Below are 26,920 nucleotides of genomic sequence, written 5' to 3'. Positions count from 1 at the left end.
TTTGGGATAATTATTAGTTATAACAGTAAATTTAAAAGAGTTAAATTATTAATAAAATTTTATATATACAAGATTGTGCCTTCAAGCATACAGTATATTTTTTTTTTCTTAATATGAAAAAAAGTTTTTCCTAAAATATAAAATTTTTTTTTTATATATTTCAATTAAAAAAAAATTAAGATATTAAAAAAAAAAATAAGGGGTTTGAAATGGGTATAAGAAAAAAGGAAATAAGCAATTATCCTATGCATATATATTATATATATATAATATTATTATTGCATTTTATGTAATAATAACATTACGTAGAAAGAATTTAAAAAAATAATTAATTCAAAAAAAGGGAATTTATTGTATATAATAAGTATAGTAGTATAATAAAAATTATATAGTATTTGTGTCGTGTATACAATGATATATATATGTATTAAACATACACTTAACTGTTTTTTTATTTGGGGTAATGCGCATATTTTATATAAAAATACCTTGCAATGGCCTATCCATATGCTTATTATAATTAACAATTTTTTATTATTATTTTATTTTTTTCATTGCCCAACCCTTTTAATAATAGGAATATGCTTGTGCTTAATAGGAAGGTTGAAGGGCTTTATTGAGTTTGAATTAATTTAATTAAATTAAAAATTTTTTCTATAAATAATGGATAATGTGATAAATAAAATATGAATATTTTTCTTAATTTATATTTAATTAATAAATGATAAAAAAACTTAAATTTGTATAGTAATATGAACGTAAAATAGTAAATTTTAATTTTAAAGGGTATTACAAATATAATAACGTCATATTTTTTATTCACCCCTTATAAGGCTCTTTGGGGTTTGCCTTTTTTTGTAAGGCCAAATTAAATACCCGCATAAAAACATCCCATAAAAAATAAGCTGTTACTAAGTATATTTAATATTTTGTTCTGTAAATAATTTAAAATGGAAAATAAGTTCGTATTTAATTTATAAAAGAATTATAATAATTTTTTATAGCATTACTACTGCTAATGATAATGACATATAAAATTGTTTGCATATTTTATGATTAATTAGTATGTATATAAAGTAAGGACCATTTGTTCTATAGCTATTGCTATATATATGTATATAGGGATATCCATTTTTCATTTTATACAAAAATTATAAAATAATAAACATTTTCAAGCATATTTCACACATACTATATAATGTTCCCATATTTTTTTATCAGTTAAAGCATTCGAAATAACATTGTTTTTAAGATGGCATTATGCTATAAAGCCTTTAGGTTTGATAAAGGTGTTGCATTTGTTTATTTACTATCTTTTGAAATATGTTCAACAGTTTTAGAATATGACAAAAATGGGAAATGCATATATGAACATTTTATGTATGATAATTTGTAGAACAAAGTTGTGGAAATACAATAGTATCTATATATAAATATATTTGTTTTGGTTATTTTGCAGTTAATTTTTTTGCATATTTTTTAGAAATTTTATAAAAACAGTATGGTTGCTTATTATAATGCAGTTCTATTGGTTACATTCTTTGGCATAATGGACAATTGGTTTATAAAATGGTGTAAAATAAAAAATCGAAAAATAAGTTATTACTTAAAATTTACAAATAGCCCATTGTAGGATGCAGAAATTAATAATAATTATTATATGCATTCATTTTATTATTGGTGTAATTAAAGGAGAAAGTTAAGATATATATATTTTTTTGTAGAGATAATATTCTTTTATTTTTTGGTGTATGCTTAATAATAAAAGGAAAAATTTTAATTTTACACCTAAAACAAAGGAAAGGCACATATATATATTATACCTAACTATTGTATATTTAAACTTTAGTAATTTATATTTATTAACATGTACATGTCAAAATGTGAAAACAGCTATTAAAATAAATATTTATTCTTAAAAATTGAATATTTTTTATGACATGTACATATTTTTTTTTTTTTGTACATGTAGCATGTAAAAACGTTGGGTTATAAATTATTTGCTAATCATATAATGACTTAAAGAGTGTATATGGATAAGCTTCATATTCATTTTAATTAAAATACGGAATTTTTTTATTAAAAATTAAAGCATATTTTATGATTATATTGAAAAATATAATTGCTAGTGTGCATGCGTTTTTTTTTATAAGCCCAAGAAAAAAATATGTAATATAGGGATACAATTAAGTAATGAACAAATCTCACAAAAAAAAAATAAAAAAAAATGTATTTTGTAAAATTATCATTTTTATATAAAAATATTATATTAAAAATACTAGAATTATTATATGTGTTATTTAAAAAAAAAAAAAATATTAAGGTCTATGTGTATATTTTTAAGTTACAACAGTAAGTTGCATTAAGAATATTACGATTGTTAGATATGTACATATAATGCACTGTCACCTTTTTTTTTTATTTTCCACATGTATGTTCATGTATATAATTAATAATACAATTTTGTTCAATATATTAATTGTTTATTTGTTATAAAGTTTTAAAATACGTTTTTTATGTTATGCATAACACATAATTATTTGTAATGTTAATAAAATTGAGAGCATATAAAATAAGCCCCCAAACTTAAATATAAAGATTGTGTACCATTGTGTATAAGTACCTAAAGTTGTTTATTGTATGAACAGTTAATAATATTTTCATTAAAAAAAAATAAATAAAGCTATATAAAAAAAAATATATTATTTTGTATTTCACAGGTGATTTGCATATTATCGAGATATTTATTTTTATATGTCCTTTGTCCATTATAAAGAGTTTCTATTTAACATTTACTAAATATATTATATATATACTTATAATGAAAAAAATAAAAATAAGTAATATAAAAATTTTTCATCATCAGAGTGATAAACTTATTTTAAGAAGAAATCTTTACATTTAAAAATTTCTCTTTTTTATTTATTGCTTATGTGTTTTTTATTCTCTTTTATTTAAGCATTTTGTTTGTTACATGATTCTCTTCCTAATTTTTTATTTTAATTAAGGAATGATATCTTAAATAGGAATGTATAGATAAACTGATTGCACACATTAAATTTTTTACATTTAATGATAAATTAATTTTGGTGTCCTTCATTATAAATTTTTTATTTTTGTAAAAAAGTATAGTGGCACCTTTCATACAAACACACAACCTGTGGAATATTATTTTTAATGACATTTAGATCCACAGAAAATCCAAATAGATATATATATATACATATATGCATAATATATACATTACTTGTTGCTTAGCATAAATATGTTTTCACATTTATTACGTGATATGTCTGTTTGTGTGTTTCATAATTAAAGAGATATACAGTTTTTCCTGTATGTTTATATATGTGCTAATTTGTATTTTATATAAATTTTTACATGCTTAATATTTTTATACACATTATATCGTTCTACATATTATATGTTGTATTAATCATAGTTGTTCTTGTTACACAAATATTTTTCTTTTTTTTTGGAGACATGAAATAATGTGTTCCTTAAAAGTAAAAGAATATAATAAATTTATTTCTGAATAGAATAGAGTATTATTGTTATTAATAAAAAATATAGACATTGTTATTATTTTAACAACCTTTTAATGTAGCACGTTTTATAAATTTATATTTTGCATGGATAGCTATATATTTTATTTATACTAAAAAATGAATAGCGATACATTCATAAATTTAAAGCTATTTATATATTTAACTTTTTTTACCCTATTTTTTATTATTTAACAGTTTTTATTACCTTATTTAATAATATATGTATCCTGGAAATTTTTTACAACTTTTTAATAATATGATATAATATTTTTAATTACATAAACCTATAAAACAATTGGAATTTTTTCTTATACCTATGTTATATATACCAATATGTGTGTGTGTATTTTTTAATTATGGTAACATTTTAAGTTATTTTATTACAATTTTCTTTTACTGGTTATAAGAAGTTAAATATTTTATTACAATTTATTTTATTATTTAATTTATTCTTTTATGAAACTTTGATTTTAGTGTATTGATACATTTCTTTAAATTAAAAAAAAAGAAAAAAAATATAGCTACATATATATTTTATATGCATATTTACATGTATGTTAATAATCGGTATATATATATTACCTGTTGTATACACACTGAATAAATCTACATAGGAGATGTCGTATATTCCTATATAGAGATATACATTGAGCATATATAAGCATTGAAGATACGTTGCATATACACGGATTATTAATGTACCTATAAACAATTTAAGAGATTTTTCGAATGAATTTAAAATTGTATACATGAAAAATATATCATAGGGTTACAAAAATAAATTAAATAATTTTATTTCATCTTAAACTTGTGAAACTAGTATGAGCATATATGTGTGTTGGATTTATTTTATTATATATATTTTTATAGCGCCAAATAATAATATATAAACCCATGTAATTGGTGTATGCATATATTCTCTATAAGAATAAGTATATATATAATTATTAACTGTTCATAAATTTATGTACATTTTTTATTTTAAAAAAAAATAATATGGCTATTTGTTAAATTGGTTATAATTAAACAAAAACATGTTTTATGTATTATATATAAAAAAAGGAAAAAAATACATATATTTATGAAGATATTATGATTCTGCTTATACTTTTTAATTCTTATTTTTCATTTACAACATATATTGTGTATCACTAATAAGGTGTATAAAAAAAAAAAATTTCATATATTTTTATGCAGCTATATATTTTATTTAATGTAGCAAGAAAAAAAATAACTAAAAAAATGTATATGCATATGCATATAGAACAGTAGAGATTTGAATTTACACATAGATCTCTATATTTGTATGGTTTTATGTGTTAAATATATGAACAAGAATGATTTTTTCTTTAAATCAGATCCATGATATTTATTTTTAATTTGTTAAACATATGTGTGTATTTTTATAATGATTTTTGCATTTTTATTATATGCATATATTTATATGTAATTTTTTCTATACCTATGCATATTTATATATGAAATATTTGAAGGATGTTGTATGAGAATATATAATATAGACAGAGTGAGTGTGTAAATAATATGTTAGCTAGTAAGCGAAATAAATATATGTCTTCCTTTTACTTTGTACATAATATTTATATGTAGAATGCCATATTGATGCATCGATTCACACACTAGAACTCAAAAAAATATAGATTTGTTTTACATTGCATTGTTTAATTAAGAATAAAATAATACTTTATATTTTCATTTCTTATTTATTAATATATCTGTGTGCATATATTTACACATAGAATCTGAGGAAGTCCATTGGTTGAAAATTAATAAAATAGAAAATATTAAAAATAAAATTTTTTTTTCTGTTATATATTTTTTTCGGTAGACTAAGCCTTTATGTGTCCAGTTTATGACTCGATTTTATTTTCCATTATCCCTTATACTCATTTGTTTTTCATACTTGTGTTTATATAGTTTGTTAAAAATTAATTTCTATATACGATATTGTTTAGCTAGTTAGCTATTTTCATATTTTTTTTACACAGTACATATATGTTATGTATATTTGAGTTGTCTTATATGCTTATTATAAATTAATGTAATAATTAATTTTTCATATTTTTCTATTATTATATATTTTATTTGATTTCGTTTTTTGTACCTTTGTGTATATTTAGTTATGGTATCATATAATAATTGATACAATTTATGTTTAATAAATTTGTATTTTTTTGTATATCCATGTCTACATATATGTTTATGTATGAGCTTATATTTTATCATTGTTTTTTTTTTTTTTTCATAAGCCTTTTTGATTTTTTATATGAATAATATTAATTCCTTTTAATTCGAAATTGTTTATTTTTATATGCAATTCCTTTTCAATATATTTTATTTATTTTTATATTTTCTTGTATGTTCTTACCTACACATAGTTGTTATATATATATTATGAGTATGCAGAAAATATTTCCCAAATGTAATAGCTCAAGCATATGAGAACAAAGGAAATAATATAAAATAGTTTATTAAATATTATATTGTGCATTTTGCATTACATAATTTGCTTGATTTATTGACATGGCCTTTTGGTATATGTATAGTAAAAATAAAACTGATCGTAAATAAATAAAATATTTGTATGCTATATGCACATAGGTATGCATATACAATAATTATATATTTTTACAATATACATTAAATAATAAATGATAAATAATACAAAAAAATGACAACAACAAAAAAAAAGTGTAAAGAGAAAACACAAATGCTAAGTGCTAAAATAATTAGGCATAAAGAATGTATATATATATAAATCCAAAAAATAAAAATTTTTTTGGCCTTACGATTTTTTATATATATATGTGTGTATGTATGCTTAATAAAATAATATATAATCATTTATAATATAGAATAATCTATTTTCATATGTTTAAATTATATGTTCTTTGAGTTTGTATAACCAATTTTTTTTATTATATTTATATTGTAATTGTCTTGTAGATCTATATTTGTGTAACCTTATTAATACATCATAAGCTACATTTATTATTATATTATATGTTTTTACATAATATAATTTTTTTGTTTTTTTTATAACACTTTGATTTTCATTTGCTTTTATTTTGTCCTTCATAAGATAGACAATTTTTTTTTTATACTATTTTTGTATTATTATAATCGTTTGTTTTGTTGTATTTTTAAAAAAATATGAACAAGGATAATGCACAATAATTTTTATTTTTTACATAATTATGCTTATTTTTTTACATAATTATGTTTATTTTTTCCACCTTTTAATATATTAACAATTTTCTAAATAATAGAGTGGAATAGTTATATGTACATAATATTATAATTGTCTTTACGTTTTATTATTTTGTTTTATTTGTTATTTGTTTGTTGTTCTTTTTGGGCAACTTCCATTCTACTTACATAAAACTTTCAGAAAACAAAATGCATCGATTCAAGTATGAAAATATAAACAATTACATAGCCATTTGTATCTTCTTTAAATTTTGTGCATGCATTTAAAATGGGATCCATTAAATATTTTACACATCTTTCTTTAACTTTTATAAATTCCTTTTCAGGATATACAAGATCCAAATGTGCAAGTACGCACTAATAAACAAATGCGATAGAGGAGAAAACTGTACCTTTGCGCATGACATCAATGAATTGAGAATAAAGCCAGACATGAGAAAAACAAAATTATGCAAGAGTTACATTTTAGGTATGCTTAAAGTTGTCCGAATTTATGTCATATGCATGTGAAATGTATGCATAATATTCATTTTGATATTATATATTTTTTTTTTTCACTTTGATACTATATATTTTTTTTTTTTTTTCAATTTGATAGGAAAATGCACTGATCATAGTTGCATATATGCCCATTCTGTGAACGAGCTGAGGGAAGTGGGCAAGCCGGCGATCTGCCAGCTCCACCGAGAAGGTACAGTCTACCCACCCGTCTCTTCATTCCGCTAGTTCGCCAATTTTGGCAATTTTGCTCGTTTTGTTATTGTATATTTTTCTGACATTTTTTCTGACATTTTTTTCTGACCTTTTTTTTCTTCCCATTTCAGGGCGGTGCATAAAGGGGAACCAGTGCAGGTTCGCGCATTCGATAAACGACATAAACACAAAGCTGGTTCAATTTTACGACTGTGAAGACAATATGATTAGTGATATGAATAGTGTGTCAAATTGTGATAACTCTTTGGGTAACATAAGTAAGGGGAAACGATTAATGTTGAGCAATATGAAAGGATATCAAACTGTGAGAAATAATAATTCAAATTTTGAAATAGAATATAATATGATTAATAAGAGAAATGAATTATTAGATGTAATGCTAATGGAAAACAGTTCGAACTCATCAGTTTTGTCAAACAATCTTGCTATTAATAATTTTGTGACTAAAAATGTGCAGAACATAAATAGAACGAATTTAGTAAAAGCAAGACCAAACAATTTAGGATCAACTATTTATATCAATGAGAAAAAAAATGATATTAACAATCAAAATGGAATAATAAAAAATACAAAATTATCAATAATAAATATGAATGATAATGCAAAGAATGGATCGTTTGTAGAAAATCTAAATTGTGTGTTACAGAACAGTTGTGAGAGTAGTAGCAGTAATGGTCAAAATGGTGGAAGACAAAATGATGGAAGACAAAATGATGGAAGGCAAAATGATGGAAGGCAAAATGATGGAAGACAAAATGAGAATATGAATTTTGTGAATAATGAAACGGATTCAGATTTAGTAAATAATATTTCTGTTTTAAGACAATCTATAAATTTTCAAAAAAAAACACCATATAATTATGGAGAAGAGGATATAATAAATGATAATGTCGAATTTAAATATAGTCATACACCAAATAGGATAAATAATAATATAATAGAAAATTATGAACCTATGAATAATTTGATGGATGGAAATAATTATATTAAAAAAAATAATTTGAACTACGTTAATTTATGTTATAATCGTTTCCCAGATGTGTCTATAGAAACAAGTCCTATTCAGTTTGATGAAATGAAAAATGATAATAAAGTAAATAACAATTTATATGGCAAAGAAAAAAGTAATTTAACTATGGATGAGATATCTTACTTTCAAATTGAAAATAAAAAAAAAGATAAAGGATATAATTATAAGTTAAACAAATCGTATACAAATGATTATTTATTAACTAGTCGAGAAAATGTTATTTACGATCTTGATGGATATATATCTAGTAGCAACATTGATGAGAAGTATGAAAACAATGTATACTTAGACTTAAAAAATAAAAGAAATAATTTGCCGGATCAAACAAATATAAATTATTATGAAAAAAAGGATGTAAAAAATAATGATTTATTTTATTCAGGATTTAGAGAAATGTGTGAATTTAATTTGGGGAGTAATAATGAGGGGAATAGTACACATTGCGTAGATACAGTGGGTTCTATGAGTATAGGGAATGGGTTCGAGTTGCATCTAAAAAATGCGAATGATCAAGATGTTCATAAAGAGAGAGACGAACCAAATAAAATAAAAGAAAATAATAAAAGTGAAATTGATTACAAGATAAATGGATCCTTTTGTGGTGAAAATATAAATGATAATGAATTTTTAAATAATAATAAATATTCGAGCAAGATTATGCAAAATATATCAGGAGTTTCAACATCGAATTTTGTTGGAAATCGTTTTGAATGTGAAAAGGATGAAGAAATAAAATCTGCAGAATTGGAAAGTACCACGTTTGATGTTTCAGGAAATAACATTAGCTCAAGTTTGAAGTTTGCAACGTTTGGAAATTTTGTTGCATCAGATAAAGAGGAAGAGAAGGAGGTAGGAAACATTGGAAGCGTGTCAAATTTGAAAACAGGAAAAATGGATAGGGTAGAAACAAGAGGTGCAAACAATGAATGTTTTAAAGAGAGTATGATTTATAAGTTTGGAGAAAATAAAACTGAATATTTAGATAATATTAAAGTAGTTGGATTAGATAAGACAATAATGAGAAGAACTAATATGGAAGGGAATAAAATTAAAAACAATTTTATTTATAGAGATGAAGATAAAGAAAATAGAAGTAGTAGACATCATTTTGGAGTAGATAAAATGGTTAGCAATATGAATCTTGAGAATAGTGGAAAAGAATATGTTAAAGATGACATGTGTTTTAAAAAATATAGATCAAAATGGGAAGGGAAAAAAATAGAAAATGAAAATGAAGATATGAATTGTTATGATGGGTTTGAAATATCGATGAATAAAATTCCTAAAACAAAAAATAATGCATCTGTCTCTAAATCAGTAGAAACATCAATGAACCCACATATGATTCCATATGATAAAAATAAGATGAAAACATTTAATAATTTAAATAATAATAGAAATAAAGAAAATTCGAGAGATGCTACGAACCTATTAAGAGGTATGATCAATCCTATAGAATCACCAAACAAGCTGAGAAATTCTGATAAAAGGTTAGGAAGTATGGGAAAAGGAAATGATATAGAAAATGAAGGAAGTGAAAATAACTGGGACTATATGATACGTAAATTTTCAGATGATCGAAAAGAAAAAAAAAAAAAAAAAAAAAATGATGATACCATTGAAATTGCTGAAAATGGATATTCATATTTTAAGAGGGAAGATATGTATGACAATTATTCTGTGGAAAAAATAAACAACGAAATTGAAAATGATATATACAATTTGAATGATATTAAAAAGTTAGTAACGAATAGTAAAATAGATCATTTTGGTTACTTACCATTTAATAAAGGTATCAAAAAAAATGGGATGGAGGATCCAAATTATGTTTCCGAATTTGACTGTTGTAGAGGGGATGAGAAATTTGAAAATAAACCGAATGAAATACGTAACGGTGTAATGACAAAAGATAGTAAACGTTTTTATGATAATAAGCATAATGGTGTTCCTATATCTATCCTTACAAGAACCCATCGTGATAATAATTCTGCATCTAAAACTGAAGGAAGAAAAAAAAGTTGTTTGCTAATTCAAAATGAAGAACCCAATCAATGGGATCAAAAATGTGAAATTGTAAATAACAAAAATGAAAAAATAAACGGAAGTATTATAAAAGGAATATTGTCAAACTTTAATGAAATAAATAATGAGCTTTTAAATTCAAGAAAAAGCATATGCCTAGATAATAAAAAGAAAAATATAAACCAGTTAAATAATGTAGAAGCAAAAAATAGTTCTCCAACCATTTCAAATGCTTATGAAAAAGATAATGGATGTCCTGATTTTTACAATTATGAAGAGGGAATGTATGAAAATGAAATATTTTCAACGAATCCTTTTTTCGAAGTACAAAGATATTTTGATTCGCCATGGGCTTATGAAAAAAAGGAAATGGAAAACGTTAGCACTCATAATAACAATATAATTGGTAATAACAATATAGCCGGCAATAATAAGTATGCCTCCCCTTACACCCAACATAATTATAAAAATAAAACAAATAGACAAGAAAATAGTATTAGCTTTAAGGGAAATGCAAGCACAAATGATGAAATGCTTTATGGGCACATGAATCAGGAATATAATATGTTTTTACAAAATGGGAATGAGGTTGAAAATTTAATGATTGATGCAAATTATTTAGGAAATACTAATCAGTACAATATTAATAAGGGTGGTGATTTCTGGGGGCAACCAAATTTTTTTAATTATGGCATAGAAAATGATTTTTATGAAAATAATGGGAACATAAATGAAATAAACAATAATAAAGATCCAAATTTTAACAATAATTTTTTTTTTGAAAACAAAGACTTTCCTTTGAATGATGAAGAATATTCCATGAATTTTTGTGGAGACATGGTTTTTAATTTTGCAAAGAATGCCGAGTAGAAAATGGGAATACAATTTCGAACGGAAGAAGGCTCAAACTTGTGCTTTCTCTTTATATATCCATATTTTATTACATTTTATTATGTTTTATTATGTTTTTTTATTTTCTAAAGTGCACGAAGCATTAGATACGTTTTAGTATGTGTAAACATCACTTGGGTTTGTAGATAAACAATATTTATTAGTTTTATAATAGCATGTGTATTCCCCTTTTATTAGAAACAAAAACTTTAAAATGAAAAAAAAATTATATAAAGACGTTTAAGGGTGTAAGTTATGGCATTGTCTACTATTTAGGTTGGAACATGTTTGTAAAAACTTTGGATGCGATTTGCGCATCATAAGTTAGGAACGTAAGCAGCATATAGTTGTATGTATTCACACGTTTCTTATTAAGTTTGGAGTTATAAAACAGACGAAATGGCTTGCTAATTTTGATTCAGCTCGTAATAGGTGTTCCACATTCTGTACTCTATAACATAAAATATGCTATCCATAGAGACATCTTGAATAGATGTATTTTCATTTGCATATTTACTTATTTTAATATTCTCTTGTATTTTTATTGCAATTTTAACGTTACTAAAAAGTTTATGATTATTTGAAGTGTGTTGAAAAGGGGGGTGGTCGATATTTTTCGAATCATTGAGACTTACGATAACAAATGGAACGTCTTTTGATACTGTTTCATTTGTTTTAGAATTTTTAATATGAATTTGTATAAGCTCTAAGAAATTATTCTTTATATTTGTAAAAGAAAAGACAAATAAATAAAATAAAATATTATCATGACAATTGATAGCAGATACTATATTACATTTCAATCCATCTGAATTTATAAAATTATTTGAATTGTTTAAATAATATCTTCTGATTTCATTATATTTTATATTATTCATTTCAAATTTTATATTAATAAAATGGTTTAGGTTAATTTTATTTGCCAATTGCATTCTTTTTAAATTTTTCTTTCCGTTTTCTTGTGTAAGTAAACTATCACTAGGAACTCCACTTCCATTTCTCTCATTTCTTGTTTTATTTATTTTTTTAATTTTATTATTAGTAGATACGATTGTATGGCTAGGTCGTTTTTTTCTTTGGGGCCACAATCTGCTCTTGATCAAGCTCAGGTAATATTTCATTTGGTGGTCCTCTAAAAAATAGATATCACTACAGTGGTAAGATATTGAAGTGTATATCTATCTATATCTATATATATACCTACGGCTTGACAATTCGCAATTTTAAGTATGCCTTTATTACGGTTCGATAAAACTAAGGAGGCTTAGCTCGACTACAAATGTGACCACGTGTTCATAAAGAATTGATGAAATGGTTAGGAAGTAAAAACAAAATTTTATTTTTTAAATTTACTGAAACAAAGTTTATAAGTTGAATTTGTCAGAATTGTTTGGAATCGTTGAGAAGTTGATACGAGTTAGAGTTGGTTATTTTTTCTTTGGTTCTGTAGTTTTAGGTTGATTTATGAGAAAGAGATAAAATAGATGATAATGTATGTAAATGCAAATAGGTGCAAACAAAAATAAATATAAAATAGATTTTATAAAAAGGTAAAATAGACACAAATGAAAAGACAGTCATTTAGGAAAACCATAAAATATAGATATATAAAAATTGTTTATAAATAGTTATGAAATCAAAAGAAAATATAATATTACACATAATTTGGATATACATATTTATGTAAAATTGTAAATAAAAATTATAAATTATTTTTAGAATAACATATTCCTTACTTGTTATGTGCATAAACATGTAGATTAAAAAAAGAAAGAATGTAATTTGTTTTATACTTCACCATTCTATGTATAGACATACATAAGTATATGCCCTATCATGTGTAGGAAAATTGTTTTTGTTTGTTGCCCTCAAAGGGGAAGAAGAAAAGTATAAAAAAAACAAAAATAAAAAAAATAAAAAAATAAAAAAATAAACAAAATAGCGTTTTAGCGAATAAATAGGAATTAATTAAACGTGAAAAATGTGAAAATAATGCGAAAATAATGCGAAAATACAAAACGAAAGAAAAACGAAAACGAAGTGTGGGGACATGAAATAAACGGATTACTATTTAACTCTACACAATGTTTGCATAAATTATTATGTATATTTTTATTTATATTATTTTTCATAATTAAAAATAAAATATATTGTCTACCTATTTTGTTTTTAACACACCATCGAAAGTGACATTATTTTGTCCGTATTTGTTTGTAGTTACTTTTTATTTACTTTTATTTTTTTGTAAATATATGAAACTATATAATTTTTTTTTAAATTGTTATATTTATGTTTGTATCGAATATATAATGAGCATACCTTCTGTATGTATATATATTATTCATGATAGATTTTGTAGATTTTGTTTATAAAGTTACACGTATCTTAGTGTAATAGTTGAAATATCGTGACAAAAGTTTAGGAACAGTTCCATCCTCCTATTCGCGTTGTCATTTTCAACCTGTTCATTGTCTGTTCCCTATTTACGATCAGTGTGCATGTGTATGTCTGTGTTTCGTGAGAGTAATAATTTTTTTTGAATTACGCAAGACATATAGTAAATAAATGGGCAGACATTAATTAATTATGCATTTTTAAAATTATTTTATATTATTTAATTGTCATATACCTTTTAGTTGTTATATATTTTTCATATCAAGCCAAGTGTGGAGAGACAACGAAAAAGTAAACAAGCGTGACGATAATTTATAATTAATATATTGTTAAATATTGACCTGTTCAATATTTGAGTTGAAGTATAAGCATAGCAATGGTAAGCTTAGAACGAATCAAATTTAGGTTAGAGGAATCTTTAGAAAAACATAGAGTTCGATTATTAAAAACGAGAAATGGAAATATAAACAAATGGAATGAAACAAAACGTGGGAACAATACTAAAAATATAAACATTAATGATGATACAAACTTAAATAAAAAGAAAAAACAATTACACAATGAAATAATATCGAGTCAAATAAAACAAAGAAAACAAATAATTAAAAATGGTGATCCTATGAAAGGGAAAACTATAATAAACAAGTTAGTAAACATAAAAAAGTTTCAAAATAAATCCATTTCAAATGGTGGCAATTTTAATATAAAGAGAAAAGGATCTATAGGAGGATATGAATTAGATTCAAAAAAGGAAGAAACAAAAGATGAAGTAAGTATAAATAATAAAAGTGAAAATATAATTGGTGATTATATCTTAAATAATGAAAAAGAAAATAAAGACATTAATTTGTATGGATGTGAAGATGGAGAAAATTTTCGATACGTATCTAAAGAAACCCAAGATCATTTAAACGATTTATTTCGTAACTTTGTCAATTGTAAAATTAATAATTTATATGTAATAAACGGTGAGAAAAGCAACAATAAAAAAGCGAAAGATAATGTTGACGCTAAGAATGACAGCAAAAATGTGGGTTCTGAAAATGTGGGTTCTGAAAATGTGGGGTCTGAAAATGTGGGGTCTGAACATGCGGGCTCTGAAAATAGCGAGTCGGGAGATTGTGCAGACAAACTTAAAGAAGTGGAGAAGGGCGAGGCATCGAATTTTAATTTATATGATAATTGCTTAGACAGTATGAATGAACTTAGTACAGTGAATCATAAAATAGAATTTGAAAATTTAGAAAATATGAATAGGTATATGATTAATAAAAGAACATATGGAAGTGATTTTATAAAATTAATGGAAATTGAAAAAAAAATGAAAAATAAAATTAAAAGTTTTGAAAAAAAAAGAAAAGAATCTAAGAGAATATCAAATGAAAAATGTTCTTCGATTTTTTCAAATTGTACATCTATGAAAAGTATGTCTATAAATTCTCAGAAGGTTTTTTCAAAAACCTCATCTGATGTTAGTGAATCTTTATGTTGCTCTGATTGTAATGCTGACCATGTTTCAAATTGTGGAAGTTCAAATATGGGAAGCTTTTTAGATGAAGAAAGATCTTTAGGATCAAGGAGTATAGAATTGTTTACAACCCAAAAAAATGTTTATATTCATAATGGTTATAAAAAATATAGTATGCTAGATAAAAGGAAAAAGCAAGCAGTCAAAATAAGCAAACTGTATGGTAATAAAATGTCACAGAATAATGATGACATTTATGCTGCTCCAAAAAGGTTAAGAAATTTACAAGCTGATTCTAAATTGAGACTGAGGAGTGGACAACGTGGGCACAGTGTAAGAACTGCGCGAACTGCTAACAGCAGTAACAGTAATAACAGTAGTTATGAAAGCTTTCAGAAATTGTATAAAACAAATTGTTATGGACGGGACACATTAAATGATTATAATGGTTTGACATATCCTTGTGAAGTATGTAACAGATGTTTTTATAAGAGACAAAGTAGGAGATACTTATCCAGTGGTCGTTCTCACAAGGATATAGACGAATCATGCAGTAATAAATATGATTGCCTAAAGTGTAATAAAAATAAATATGACAATGACAATGACAAAGGATCAATGTTTAGGGCCCATAAATATAATGACAAAATCAGTAATAATTTATTGTTTATGGCAAAAAAAAATGAACTTGAATCCTCTAATTTAACTTCTTCTGAATATATAGGTTCCCAAATTTATAACAAAAACTTTAAATTATTGGCTAGCTGTCCTCACAAAGAATTTGATAAAACAAAAAAGTACTACTATATTGAAGAGGATGAGAATAATCAAGATAAATATAATATGAACAAAGAGATGCATGAAATTATAGAACCTGTGAATCAAGAGAAATGGAGAAGAGGGTCAGAAGATAGCATACTGGATAATAATATAAAAAATCGAAGCGATAAAAATTATACAAAAAATGATTCTAATACTAATTTTAGTCATAAAAATGTAATGGATATTTCCACTAAAACGGATCCATTGATCATGTATGGAAAAGAAGAGGATCTATCCAAAAGTTGTAACATAAATATTCATAATTCAGAAATATTTTCAAATAAAAAAAATGTAAGTATGAACGATAAATATTCCCATTCATATCCTGACTATAAAAAAATAAGGTTTCCATTTAAGTACCCCAAAGTAAGTGATATAGAAAATGACGACGAACCAAATTATAGTAGAGACGTATGTATGCTTGAAGATACAGACAAAGGAAGTAATAGTATGAATATATGTACATATAAATATTCAAATAGGGAGAAAAATTACGAGAATATAAGCCCATGGTTTTATAATGATAATAATAAATTAACTCCAAGAAAATTACTTAAAGAATTGTCAGATAAAAGAAAAGAATTTAAACAAGCTACCAGCATAGTTAGTAATAAATTAAAAGATATAAAAAATTTATCTCAACATATTAATGAATGTAAAGATGTTTTAAAACAAGAACAGAATTATTTTGATAAAAAAAATCATAAAAATTATGATAGTTCATATTGTAATGAAGATAATACAAGTGATCATTTTTGGGATGGTCTAGACAAAAATGAAAAGGACACAAATTTGGAAAATAAAAAAAGTTTTAATCTGTTTGATGTAGATAAAGATAATGTTTGTTCAGAAGAAAAAGTCGAACAATCATGTAAGACGAAAAATGTGGACATAAATAATGACAATAGAAATGGCAATGGCAATAACAGTATTGTGCTTGAGAAAAAAACAAGAACTAGCCATACGAGCATAAAAAGCGCTGTTTTAAAAAAAATTTTAAAGATGAAAATTGAAGCTATGAAAAGGGATTTGATAAAAAAAGAACCAAAAATATTAAATGATGTAGAAAAAAAATTTGATGATGTACAAGATTGTTCCTTTAAATCGAGGAATGTTTCCTTTAGTGCACACTTAAGTGATGATACTATAAAGGGTTTAAAAAATAAGGTAATAAATGAAAGGGGAAAAGACGGAAATACTATTAGTAGGAATTGTCCAAATTTAAATAAGCGTGATATATATTGTAACAAAAATCAAGGAGATAGTTTTTGGAATGAAAAAAAAAGTAGTAGTATATATTCTGAAGGAGTTCCTATTAAATGGTTAGATAATTATAAAAAAAATAATATTAGTAATTGTAGCAGTAATAGTGAAGACAGAATAATTTCTAGTGATAGTTTAGGTACCGATATAAATAGTAATAAAATTGATGTTGTATATTTTAACGAATCTTTTTATTGTCATTTAAAAAATGTTAATAACAATGATGCATATCCAAATTCAGAAGAACCAATAAGTAAAGAAGATAAAGGTTTACTTATGAGGGCATATTTAAAGGATAAAAAAAAAGAAGACAACGAAAAAAAAAAAAATAATAAATATGAAAAATATTCCTTAAAATATAATATTGAATATTTTAAGCTAGCTAAATTATTTTGTGAAGATAATAATTTATTTAAAAATTATGTACAAAATATGAGTGCTAATATAAGGGGGAATAACAACAATATGGATCAAACTGTTTTATCCATTGTAAAAAAATTCCAATACAAAAAATATCCAATCAATGCACACATTGAACAGAGTGTAAATTTAAAGGGACTGATGAAAAGAAGTGGTACCAAATATTGTTACACACAAGAAAAGAGAGAAAAAAATTATTTAACAAATAGTATAAAAAAAGACCATTTAAATGGTAGCTATAAATATGATTGTGCTAGCTATACTAATGGCTATATGAACAGTAAAAAAAATATTAACAATTTTAATAAGGAGGAAACAACATCGAAAGGTGGTAATGTACAACCTTATTTTAGTGGTAACAATGGGAGTATAATTAATAATCGAACAAATATTAAAATTCCCAATAACATTATTAATAACAATATAATAAAAAGAGAAAATGAAATTTATAAATTTTCATCACCCGAAATAATTTATGAAGAGAAAATTTTGGATAAACCTTCTAAAGTTTATTTAACAAAAAAATCAGGGATTGCCTTAAAAAAAAATACATTTTTAAGAACGTCTGCACTTGTAAATAGGTATGAAAAATTGAGGTGCAAATGAGTAAGAAAAAGTGAATTCCTTTCGCTTAAAATTGTGACATAATATATTTTTGCCTGCACGTTAATGTTTTTACTTTTTCCGGCATGCTAATGCGCTTATTTTTTCTGACATGTTAATGTTGTTTTATGACATGTTAAGGTTGTTTTATGACATGTTAAGGTTGTTTTATGACATGTTAAGGTTGTTTTATGGCATGTTAATGTTTTTTTATGGCATGTTGATGCTGTTTTATGACATGTTAATGTTGTTTTGTTTGATTGGGGCATATTGAAAATGCGCCAATTTAATGTTACCAGTGTGTGTACTTACACACGAGTGTTAAAAAGAATAATTGAACTAAAACTCCAATTTGGCTAATTTAAAATCCTCGACGAGGTAATGATAAAATGTTTTTATAACCATGCATAGACAAGCATATGCACATATATACACATTAAGTGCACAATATAAATGCGTGTATATATATATATATATATACATGTTTGACTAAAAATAGCATAACAATAATAAAAATGACAACATTATGTTTATGTTAAAAATATGAACATACAATATTATATGTATGCATTTTTTTCTTCATTTTATTTAATTATGCACACAAAAAACAATGACAAAAAAAAACACTGACAAGTACAGTGATAAATAATAAAAATACAATTAACAAGTTTATACATATATTATACGTATATAGGTGTACATGTATATATGCACGGCAAGGAAGAAACATAAATGGCGAGGGTTTACGTAGACAGAAATGAGAATAATATAAATGCGTATAGCCAAATAAAGTTTAAAAAATTGTAAGATAAATATAAATTAAATAAATAAAACTTCATAGTAGTTCTTCTTCCCATTGTAATATTGGTTGGGGTTTGGGAACAATAGTAAATGGTTTATGTGGAGGAGGAAACAATTTGTTTAAAGCAATAAAACGATCCGAATCACAGCACCTAACTGGTAGCATGGGTTCGAAATATCCTAATTCACTCCACATTCTCATTTCTTCCAGAAAAAAAGGTCCCTATATAAAAAAAAGCGGAAAAAATAGGTATAAAAAGGAAGTGATTAAAGTAGCATCATAGATATATGAATACGAAATTGTGTTTAAAAACTGTTAATAAGTAGCATTTTTATTTACCTGAACAACACCTTTTGGGTCGATATATTGCCAGCATTTATCTCTTAATGCATCTGGGCGTTTAGCATCTTCAACATCATAAATATTATTTTGATTCATTGTATTTTTTTGCTCTTGCAAAATATTAATTGTTTTATTATCATTTTTATTTTCATCATTTACATTAGATTCTGGTGAATTTATTTCAGATGAAGTTTTAGGAACTTGAGCTTCAGTTCCATTTCTTGATCCACCCATATTTTTAGAATTTAATGAGTTTTGATTTGTGTTATTTTTTTGATTTTTTTTTTTTTTACCTTTTTCATTTTTTCCTTCATTAGTTGTAACTTGTTCATATTCTTTTCTTTCATTGTTACGATCATTTTTATTTCCATTTTTACTAGCACTTCTATTTTTTGAATTATTATTGTCTGTATTTTTTTGGTCCTTATTAGTATCTCTATTATTTGGTAGTGTTTCACTATTTTTATCATTTGTGGATCTAGCGGTTTGAATATTTTCACTTTGATCCCCTTCATTTGGAGTGGGTTCATTTTTATTGTTTCTACTATTTATAGACATTTTAGATGCAGGATCATAAGGAGGTGATAAACCAGTAGCATTATTATGATCACCTTGTTGAGAAAAATTGAAAAAATTTCTATTCATTGAATTGTCTTGCTTTTGATTATCCATAGTATTTAATTTGTTTTTTATCATTGTATTGTTAGGGTGGTTCATATGGGTTTTAGAGTTATAGGGTAAGAAGTTTGCAGTTTTAGGATCAGCATCTTCTTGAATTGGATAATCAATACGTTCCGATGAAGTATTGTTTGAAGTTCTAAAATTTGATTGATCAGAAAAGTTATTAATGTCTTGACGATGTAAGTGATGTGGAGGTATTGAATGTTTAAATGGATGTGATATATCATCATATTTATAATTATTTAATTCATCTATTTTTAATGATGTAGAATGATCTGCATTTTCCATTTCCATTTTCTTTTTTTGTTTCAACATATTAAGGATTTGATATTTTTGTAATAGCATTTGATTATTTTCTGCATCTGTATTATTTTTAAAATCTTTTTGATTATTTTTATTAGCAATTGATTTATGAATTATGTTTAAAATAGGAGATGTACCATCTATGTTTGCATCATTGTTATTATCAAATTGTGAATACATCATGGAATCATTATTATGGTTAATTTCTTGTGGTGATATATTAAACTGATCTTGTGGCATTCTTATTGTATTTTTATTATTTGCATTGATAGACATATTATATAATTTATGATCATCGTTTTCAGAGTTTATATTAAAATTGCTATTATAATTATTATTTTGTTCATTGTTATTAAAATGTATTTTATTTATAATATATTTTTTTTGTGCATCTGTTAAATTGATTCTGTTTAAAAGATTTATTTTTTGCTCCGTCGTTGCATTTATTTGTTTAAAATAATCGACCATTTTTTGGATAATCATATTTTTATTATTATCTAGTGCTTGTTCATTATCTCTTAGATTATTATTATTCGATTTGATTCCGGAAGTGTAATTATTAATATTGCTATTTATGCTATGAGAATTCAATGTCTGATTTCTATGGGTATGATTTTCATAGGGAGATGATGCAGATGAATTGTTGAAATGCATTGGATTTGAAACAGAACCTGCTGTGTATGTTTGATAGTCTGGTTTATTTTTTTGATGAGCATATTGATTTTGATGATTATATGTATTTATGTCTTGTACCGATTGAGATGAAGATAAAGCTGATGTTTTTTCTACTATCTGATCAATGCTATTAATAAAATTTATAATAAAATTTTTGTCATAATGCTCCATTTTAATTTTATCTTTTTTTTGTTGATATAAATTATCATGATGTTTTAATATAACTATAAATTGTTGTAATAAGGATTGATATTTTTTTGCATTCTTTTCATATGTTATTTTAATTACATAATTAGCGTAACTTGATATATCTTTTATTTCCTTCAGTTTGAATAATATTTTATTTTCTTTTCCTAATGATTCTGGAGTATTATTATTATCATAATTTTTGATTTTAAAAAATATCCAATATAATTTTAACTGAATTTGTTGAATATTTAATGAATGGTAAAATTTTAAAAGCTCACCAAAATCTAAATTATTTATTTGTAACTTCATATTTGTAGATATATTAAAATGTGGAACATTGGAATTTTCATTTTTATTTCGATTAATCATATTTTCTTTTATAAGTTGTTCTTTCGATTCTCCAACCATTTGACGAATATTTATTGAATTTTGTTTTATATAATTATTTTTAATTTCTGATTGTGTATTATAATCAAGAGTTTCCCTTTTGTTATTATTTATAGATTGATCATGATAATATTGCATATTTATTTTATCTCGATTTTGTCTAGCATCAAAATCATGTTCGTCTTTCTTTTTTCCAAGAATATTTACCTTAGCATGTGGAAGAACAGTTTTAAATAATTTTAATAAGTCTTCATTCTGCTGTATGTTTTTATTATTAAATGGAGTGGTTCCCATTTCGTTTGTCCAAATATTTTCAGCACTTTGAGAATTCGAAGAATCATTATATCCTGCTTGTTGAAACATTTGATAATCAGTTTCAGATAATTTCTGTTTATTATTAAGATTATAGAAAAATGAATTTGAACGTCCAGATTTTAATTCATTTATATTTTGTATAAATTTAGAATTATTATGAATGTTAGTAAAATCATTTACTGATATTTCATGATCTATCATTTTGGAATCTTGAGAATTTGGATTTATTTTAAGATATTCATTATGATCCATATAATTATGCATATCCATATTATCACTTTGTTGATAATTGATTAGATTCTTTTCTTCAATTATACTATTTTCTCTTTGTTTTTTTAAAAATAAAATATGCTTGATAAGTTTTTCTTTATTTGAAAGCTCATTAAAATTATCTTCCTTACTATTTTTATCTTGGGATATATTCATTTGATAATCATTTGGTAAATAGTTTCGATTTATATTTCCAATTTTGTTTGCATCTCTTTGTGTTTCATCATTTTTGATTGACTTAATTACCGAAGATGGGAACCCATTTATAGTTTCATTATTATAGATATCATTCATAATGTTTAATTTCATATTTATAAATCGACTATCGTTGTATTGGTTTAACTCATGATGCATATTTTTATTATATGCGTTTTCTAAATTTTGATTATGTGTATGTTCATTCGTAATTGCGATACCAGCCATGTTACTATTTTCAGGTGCATTGTTTTTTATAATTTCTTGGAATATAGTTGAATACATGTTATTATCATTGTTAAGTTGATTATTGGAATTGTTTTGAAAATTAGGATCTTCAGAATTAATTGGATGTTTTCCTGATTGGTCTAGATCATTGCTTGGTGAGTTATCATTTGTTTCACCTAATATTTCATTTTTTTTTTTTTTTGATTTTTTGTTTTTATTTTTTTCTTTTTTTTTTTTTTGATCCTTTTCGGTACCTTCAGGAATATTATTTTCTGTTTCAACAATTTTTTCATTTCCTTTTTTTTTATTATTTTGATCTTGTTTTAAATTAGGTTTATTAAATTTATCTTTATTTGTTGTATCATCACCTTGTTTTTCTAAATAATTTTTTTTATTTGGATCATTTTTTATATGCATAAGAAGTTTATTATTACCCCCTTGGGTATCTATAACGGTGCTAAGACCTTTATTAGAAGTGAGTGCATCATTTTCAGTTTTTTGATTAGGGTCGCCATGATTATTAAATGTAGAAACATTATCTTTATCCTTATCTTTTTTCTTTTTCTTTTTCTTGTCATCTGTAAAATTTGTATCATTCTTTTTATTTGTATTATCTATATTGTTTTCATTTCTTATATTTTTTGAATCTTCTGATTTTAAATAATTATTTCGTTCGACCCGATCCATTTCCGATATATTATTTATTAACGCACTTCCCATTTCTTTATTTTCATAATTATTTCTAATCTCTTGTTCCATAATATTTTCAATTAAACTTTTATCAATGTTATTATAATTTTTAGCAGAACTAAGTAGGTTAGAATATTGTTTTTGTAAAGAAGATAGTAATTCGGATTTGTCTATTTGATCCGAATTATTGTATATATCATTTTGAGCTAAAAATTCAGACATCTTTTTATAATTATTCAATCCATTGGGGATATTATTCAAATCAAGAATATTTTGATTTGAGTTTGTGAGTCCAGAAGGTGTTGAAATAGATGATTTATTTTTTGATTGTAAATTTAAATCTGCATTTTTCTTTCTCCAATCAATATCCCAATCATAAAGATTTCCTCCAGCTCCTTTTTCTTTTTTTTTTGGTTGTTTAATAATATTATTTGGATTATTAGATGCAGTTTGTGGGTTCTGTATTTGATTCCTTGGTAGATGTGAGAGTTTATTTGGATTAGATGCAGATGAGGCACCTTTTTCTTTATCAATTAGTTCGGTATTGTTAGTATCAAAATTTGCAGAAATATTTGCATTCGTTAGATCGGCGGATTTGGAAACATTTAAGTCGTTAGCAATTTGAAGAGAGTCAGGAAGATCCGTAATATTATTATTATTTGTTATGCTTACATTTGGAATGCTTCGATTAATGCGAGACGCGGGAAAAGCATTGGGATTATTTCGTTGATGTGATATAGTATTATTAGTTGTAGATAGATTATCATGATTTATATATTTAATTTTATAAACATTCTTTTTATTGTCTATGAGTTTAGGTTTAGGTTTCGGTGGTTCTTTCAAAACACCTGGTAAGCAATTTTTCCATTTAACATCATATAGCTCATTAAAGCTATAATTATTAACTAGATCTCCTTCATAGGTATATATTTTAAAAGTGTTTTCAACTTTCATTCTAGGAAAAGTAGATGCTGTCATAAAAAGAGTACCATCAGTAGACCAATCACACAAAACAGTGCAAGGCTCTCTATATTGTTTAATTAATGTAGTATTATAATTTTTTTCTTTATAATAAAAATCAATATCTCCAGCTAAATTTCCAAACCCCCCTAAGGCTATCATATTTCCAAAGGAACACCATTTAATCGTATTTTTATATTGGGCCGATATTTTTGACTTAACATTTAAATTGGAATCATATAAATAAATTATATTATCTGATTTTCCTTCTATAATTAAAAATTCATCAGATATGGTACTCCATTTTGCATCTTGGGCAACCTGAGTATTAATTTTTTTTATATTTACAGATTTTGAAACTAATGAACAGTAGTAACAATTACTTACATATCCGTAAGATGTATTTGTTGTATCATTGGTTGAGACAAGGAATATGATATATTTTCCGGTGATAGAATATAAGCATACTAGATTATCTAAATGCTGAAAGTTTCGCTTTGTTAATAAGGTTATGTTTATTTTGTTGTTATCTTTGGAAGGTGGATTATTATGTTCGTCACTGTTTCGATTTGAAATAGATGAAGGTGACTGATCAGGGGCTAGCCCTTCAATTTTATATACATATATATCTCCTAGAAAATTATGTTTTGTATGTAAAACAAAATATCTGGAATTTTGATCATCAATATATTTAGAAAAGTAAATAGCAATTACATTAAGATGGTTCCATGAATAAATATAATTACTTGGAATATCTTTATTTGAAACATCATTTGAATTAGTATTTTCATCGTGTTCTAATATTAACGTATCATAAATATACATATCTGATTTTTTTTGTAAAAAGAAATATCTATCATCATTAGTAAAATGAATTATCGGCCAATTTGAACAAATATTTTTTTTTATTTTAAAAGAAGATATAACTTTATTTTTTTCTGTACTCCATAATAAAACATTACCTATATCTTTATGTTTATTTTCATCGTATGGAAAAAATATAATAATATATTTATTATTTGGTGACCATTGTACATGCTTGATTAATGATAAATTATCTTGTGTAAATAATTCTTTATATTTATTATGGCATTTGATTTGATTAATTCGAATGTTAGAGGAACAATTTAATACTAATAACACACCATCTGTGGAATGAAAGATTAAGAAACTATTTCCATCATGGGACCATATCACATCATGTATATACCCATCGTATTCAAAAATTATTTGACTGTCATATTTATTTTCATTTTTTTCAAATTTATATAACTTTATTCCACTTTTAAATCTAATAAGCAATTCGCTCATCTTTTAAATTTTTATAATTGATTACTAATTCGAATCATAGATATATACACGCACACGTATATATTTGTGTATATAGAGAAGTTCTTGTTTGTTAAATTTTAATAAATGTTTAAACCATAATATATGATTTATTCTTCAACTAGCTTTTACTGAAATGTGTGTGTTTTTTTTAGGATCTCGTCAATAAGTCTTCTGCTTTTTTTACTTAACAATATCTAGCTATTATTATTATTATTTTTTTTCTTTTACACGAAATATATAATATATATATATTTTTTATGGATTAAATATGGATGGAAAAAAGCAACAAAAAAAAATATAACTATTTAATAATAGGGGAAATATTATTAATTGTTAATAAAAAAGAAAATCGTAAAATTATAGTTAATAAAAGAGAGAAAGGAATATAAATAGTTGATAAAAGGTAAAAAATAATATATACTTGATAAAGTATAAAATTATAAATACTTAATAATAAGTATAAAAAATTATTAGGAATATGAAACTGAAAATATAAGAACGAATGAATTAAGCTTTTCCGCTTTTTTATAAATCATTATTAATATAAAAAGGAAATACAATATTATTATATATATAAATTATACACTTAAAAAAAAAAGTTTAAGGGTAAAAAATATTAAGAAAAAATATTAAGAAAAAATATAACTAATAAGCAAATAAATAAATATGTATATATATAATATCAATACTTATTATGCATTCCTTACTAGTCGTTTTTATATGTATTTTATGCGCAGCACTTGAGAGATAGCATATGTATAGCAGTGAATATTATATAAATAATTTATACGTATGAGAAGTAAAAAATAATCATTTCGTTTTTATTTATGATTACATTCTTTAAATAATTTTTAATATATAAATTTTTAACCGAAGAAAAAAAATTACGTATAATATTCTTTGCTTACATATGTATTTACGGCATAATTAAAGTTATTTTTCTTGTGCTTATTTATTGTACATTTCAAAATGGCTATGGGTTAGTTAAATAATTAGAAATTTCATTCCAGTTTATCAAAAATAAATTAAACAAGCGTAGGCAAAGCAAATCTTTTTATTTATTTGCTTTGCTTTGCTTTGCTTTGTAATTTACAAATTTAATCGCCTATGAAACACAGAAAAGGGCTTGCATTCATTTTGCTAATCAA

The 26,920-nt window shown here is 24.2% G+C and overlaps 4 protein-coding genes across 4 annotated transcripts; 2 read left to right on the top strand and 2 right to left on the bottom strand.

Annotated features, from left to right (window-relative positions):
- Nucleotides 1-6,965: 6,965 nt before the first annotated feature.
- On the top strand, nucleotides 6,966-11,412 carry PCHAS_0503600 (zinc finger protein, putative; the record flags this gene model as incomplete). Its single annotated transcript, XM_016800098.2, has 4 exons — nucleotides 6,966-6,979; nucleotides 7,103-7,245; nucleotides 7,375-7,467; nucleotides 7,601-11,412. 4 exons carry the CDS (start codon nucleotides 6,966-6,968, stop codon nucleotides 11,410-11,412), a joined length of 4,062 nt encoding a protein of 1,353 aa, XP_016655146.2.
- A 428-nt stretch (nucleotides 11,413-11,840) lies between these two features.
- Nucleotides 11,841-12,554, bottom strand: PCHAS_0503500 (conserved Plasmodium protein, unknown function; the record flags this gene model as incomplete). The annotated part of the gene is made up of 1 exon (XM_741025.2): nucleotides 11,841-12,554. One exon carries the CDS (start codon nucleotides 12,552-12,554, stop codon nucleotides 11,841-11,843), a length of 714 nt encoding a protein of 237 aa, XP_746118.2.
- A 1,649-nt stretch (nucleotides 12,555-14,203) lies between these two features.
- PCHAS_0503400 (conserved Plasmodium protein, unknown function) lies at nucleotides 14,204-18,406 on the top strand (the record flags this gene model as incomplete). The annotated part of the gene is made up of 1 exon (XM_016800097.1): nucleotides 14,204-18,406. The coding sequence occupies one exon, from the start codon at nucleotides 14,204-14,206 to the stop codon at nucleotides 18,404-18,406; it is 4,203 nt and encodes a 1,400-aa protein (XP_016655145.1).
- An 832-nt stretch (nucleotides 18,407-19,238) lies between these two features.
- PCHAS_0503300 (eukaryotic translation initiation factor subunit eIF2A, putative) lies at nucleotides 19,239-25,751 on the bottom strand (the record flags this gene model as incomplete). The annotated part of the gene is made up of 2 exons (XM_741024.2): nucleotides 19,239-19,427; nucleotides 19,545-25,751. The coding sequence occupies 2 exons, from the start codon at nucleotides 25,749-25,751 to the stop codon at nucleotides 19,239-19,241; spliced, it is 6,396 nt and encodes a 2,131-aa protein (XP_746117.2).
- Nucleotides 25,752-26,920: the final 1,169 nt, after the last annotated feature.

The sequence above is a fragment of the Plasmodium chabaudi genome (assembly GCF_900002335.3).
Source record: "Plasmodium chabaudi chabaudi strain AS genome assembly, chromosome: 5".
Taxonomy (NCBI): Eukaryota; Apicomplexa; class Aconoidasida; order Haemosporida; family Plasmodiidae; genus Plasmodium; species Plasmodium chabaudi.
This window is presented reverse-complemented; position numbering and strand designations above follow the sequence as displayed.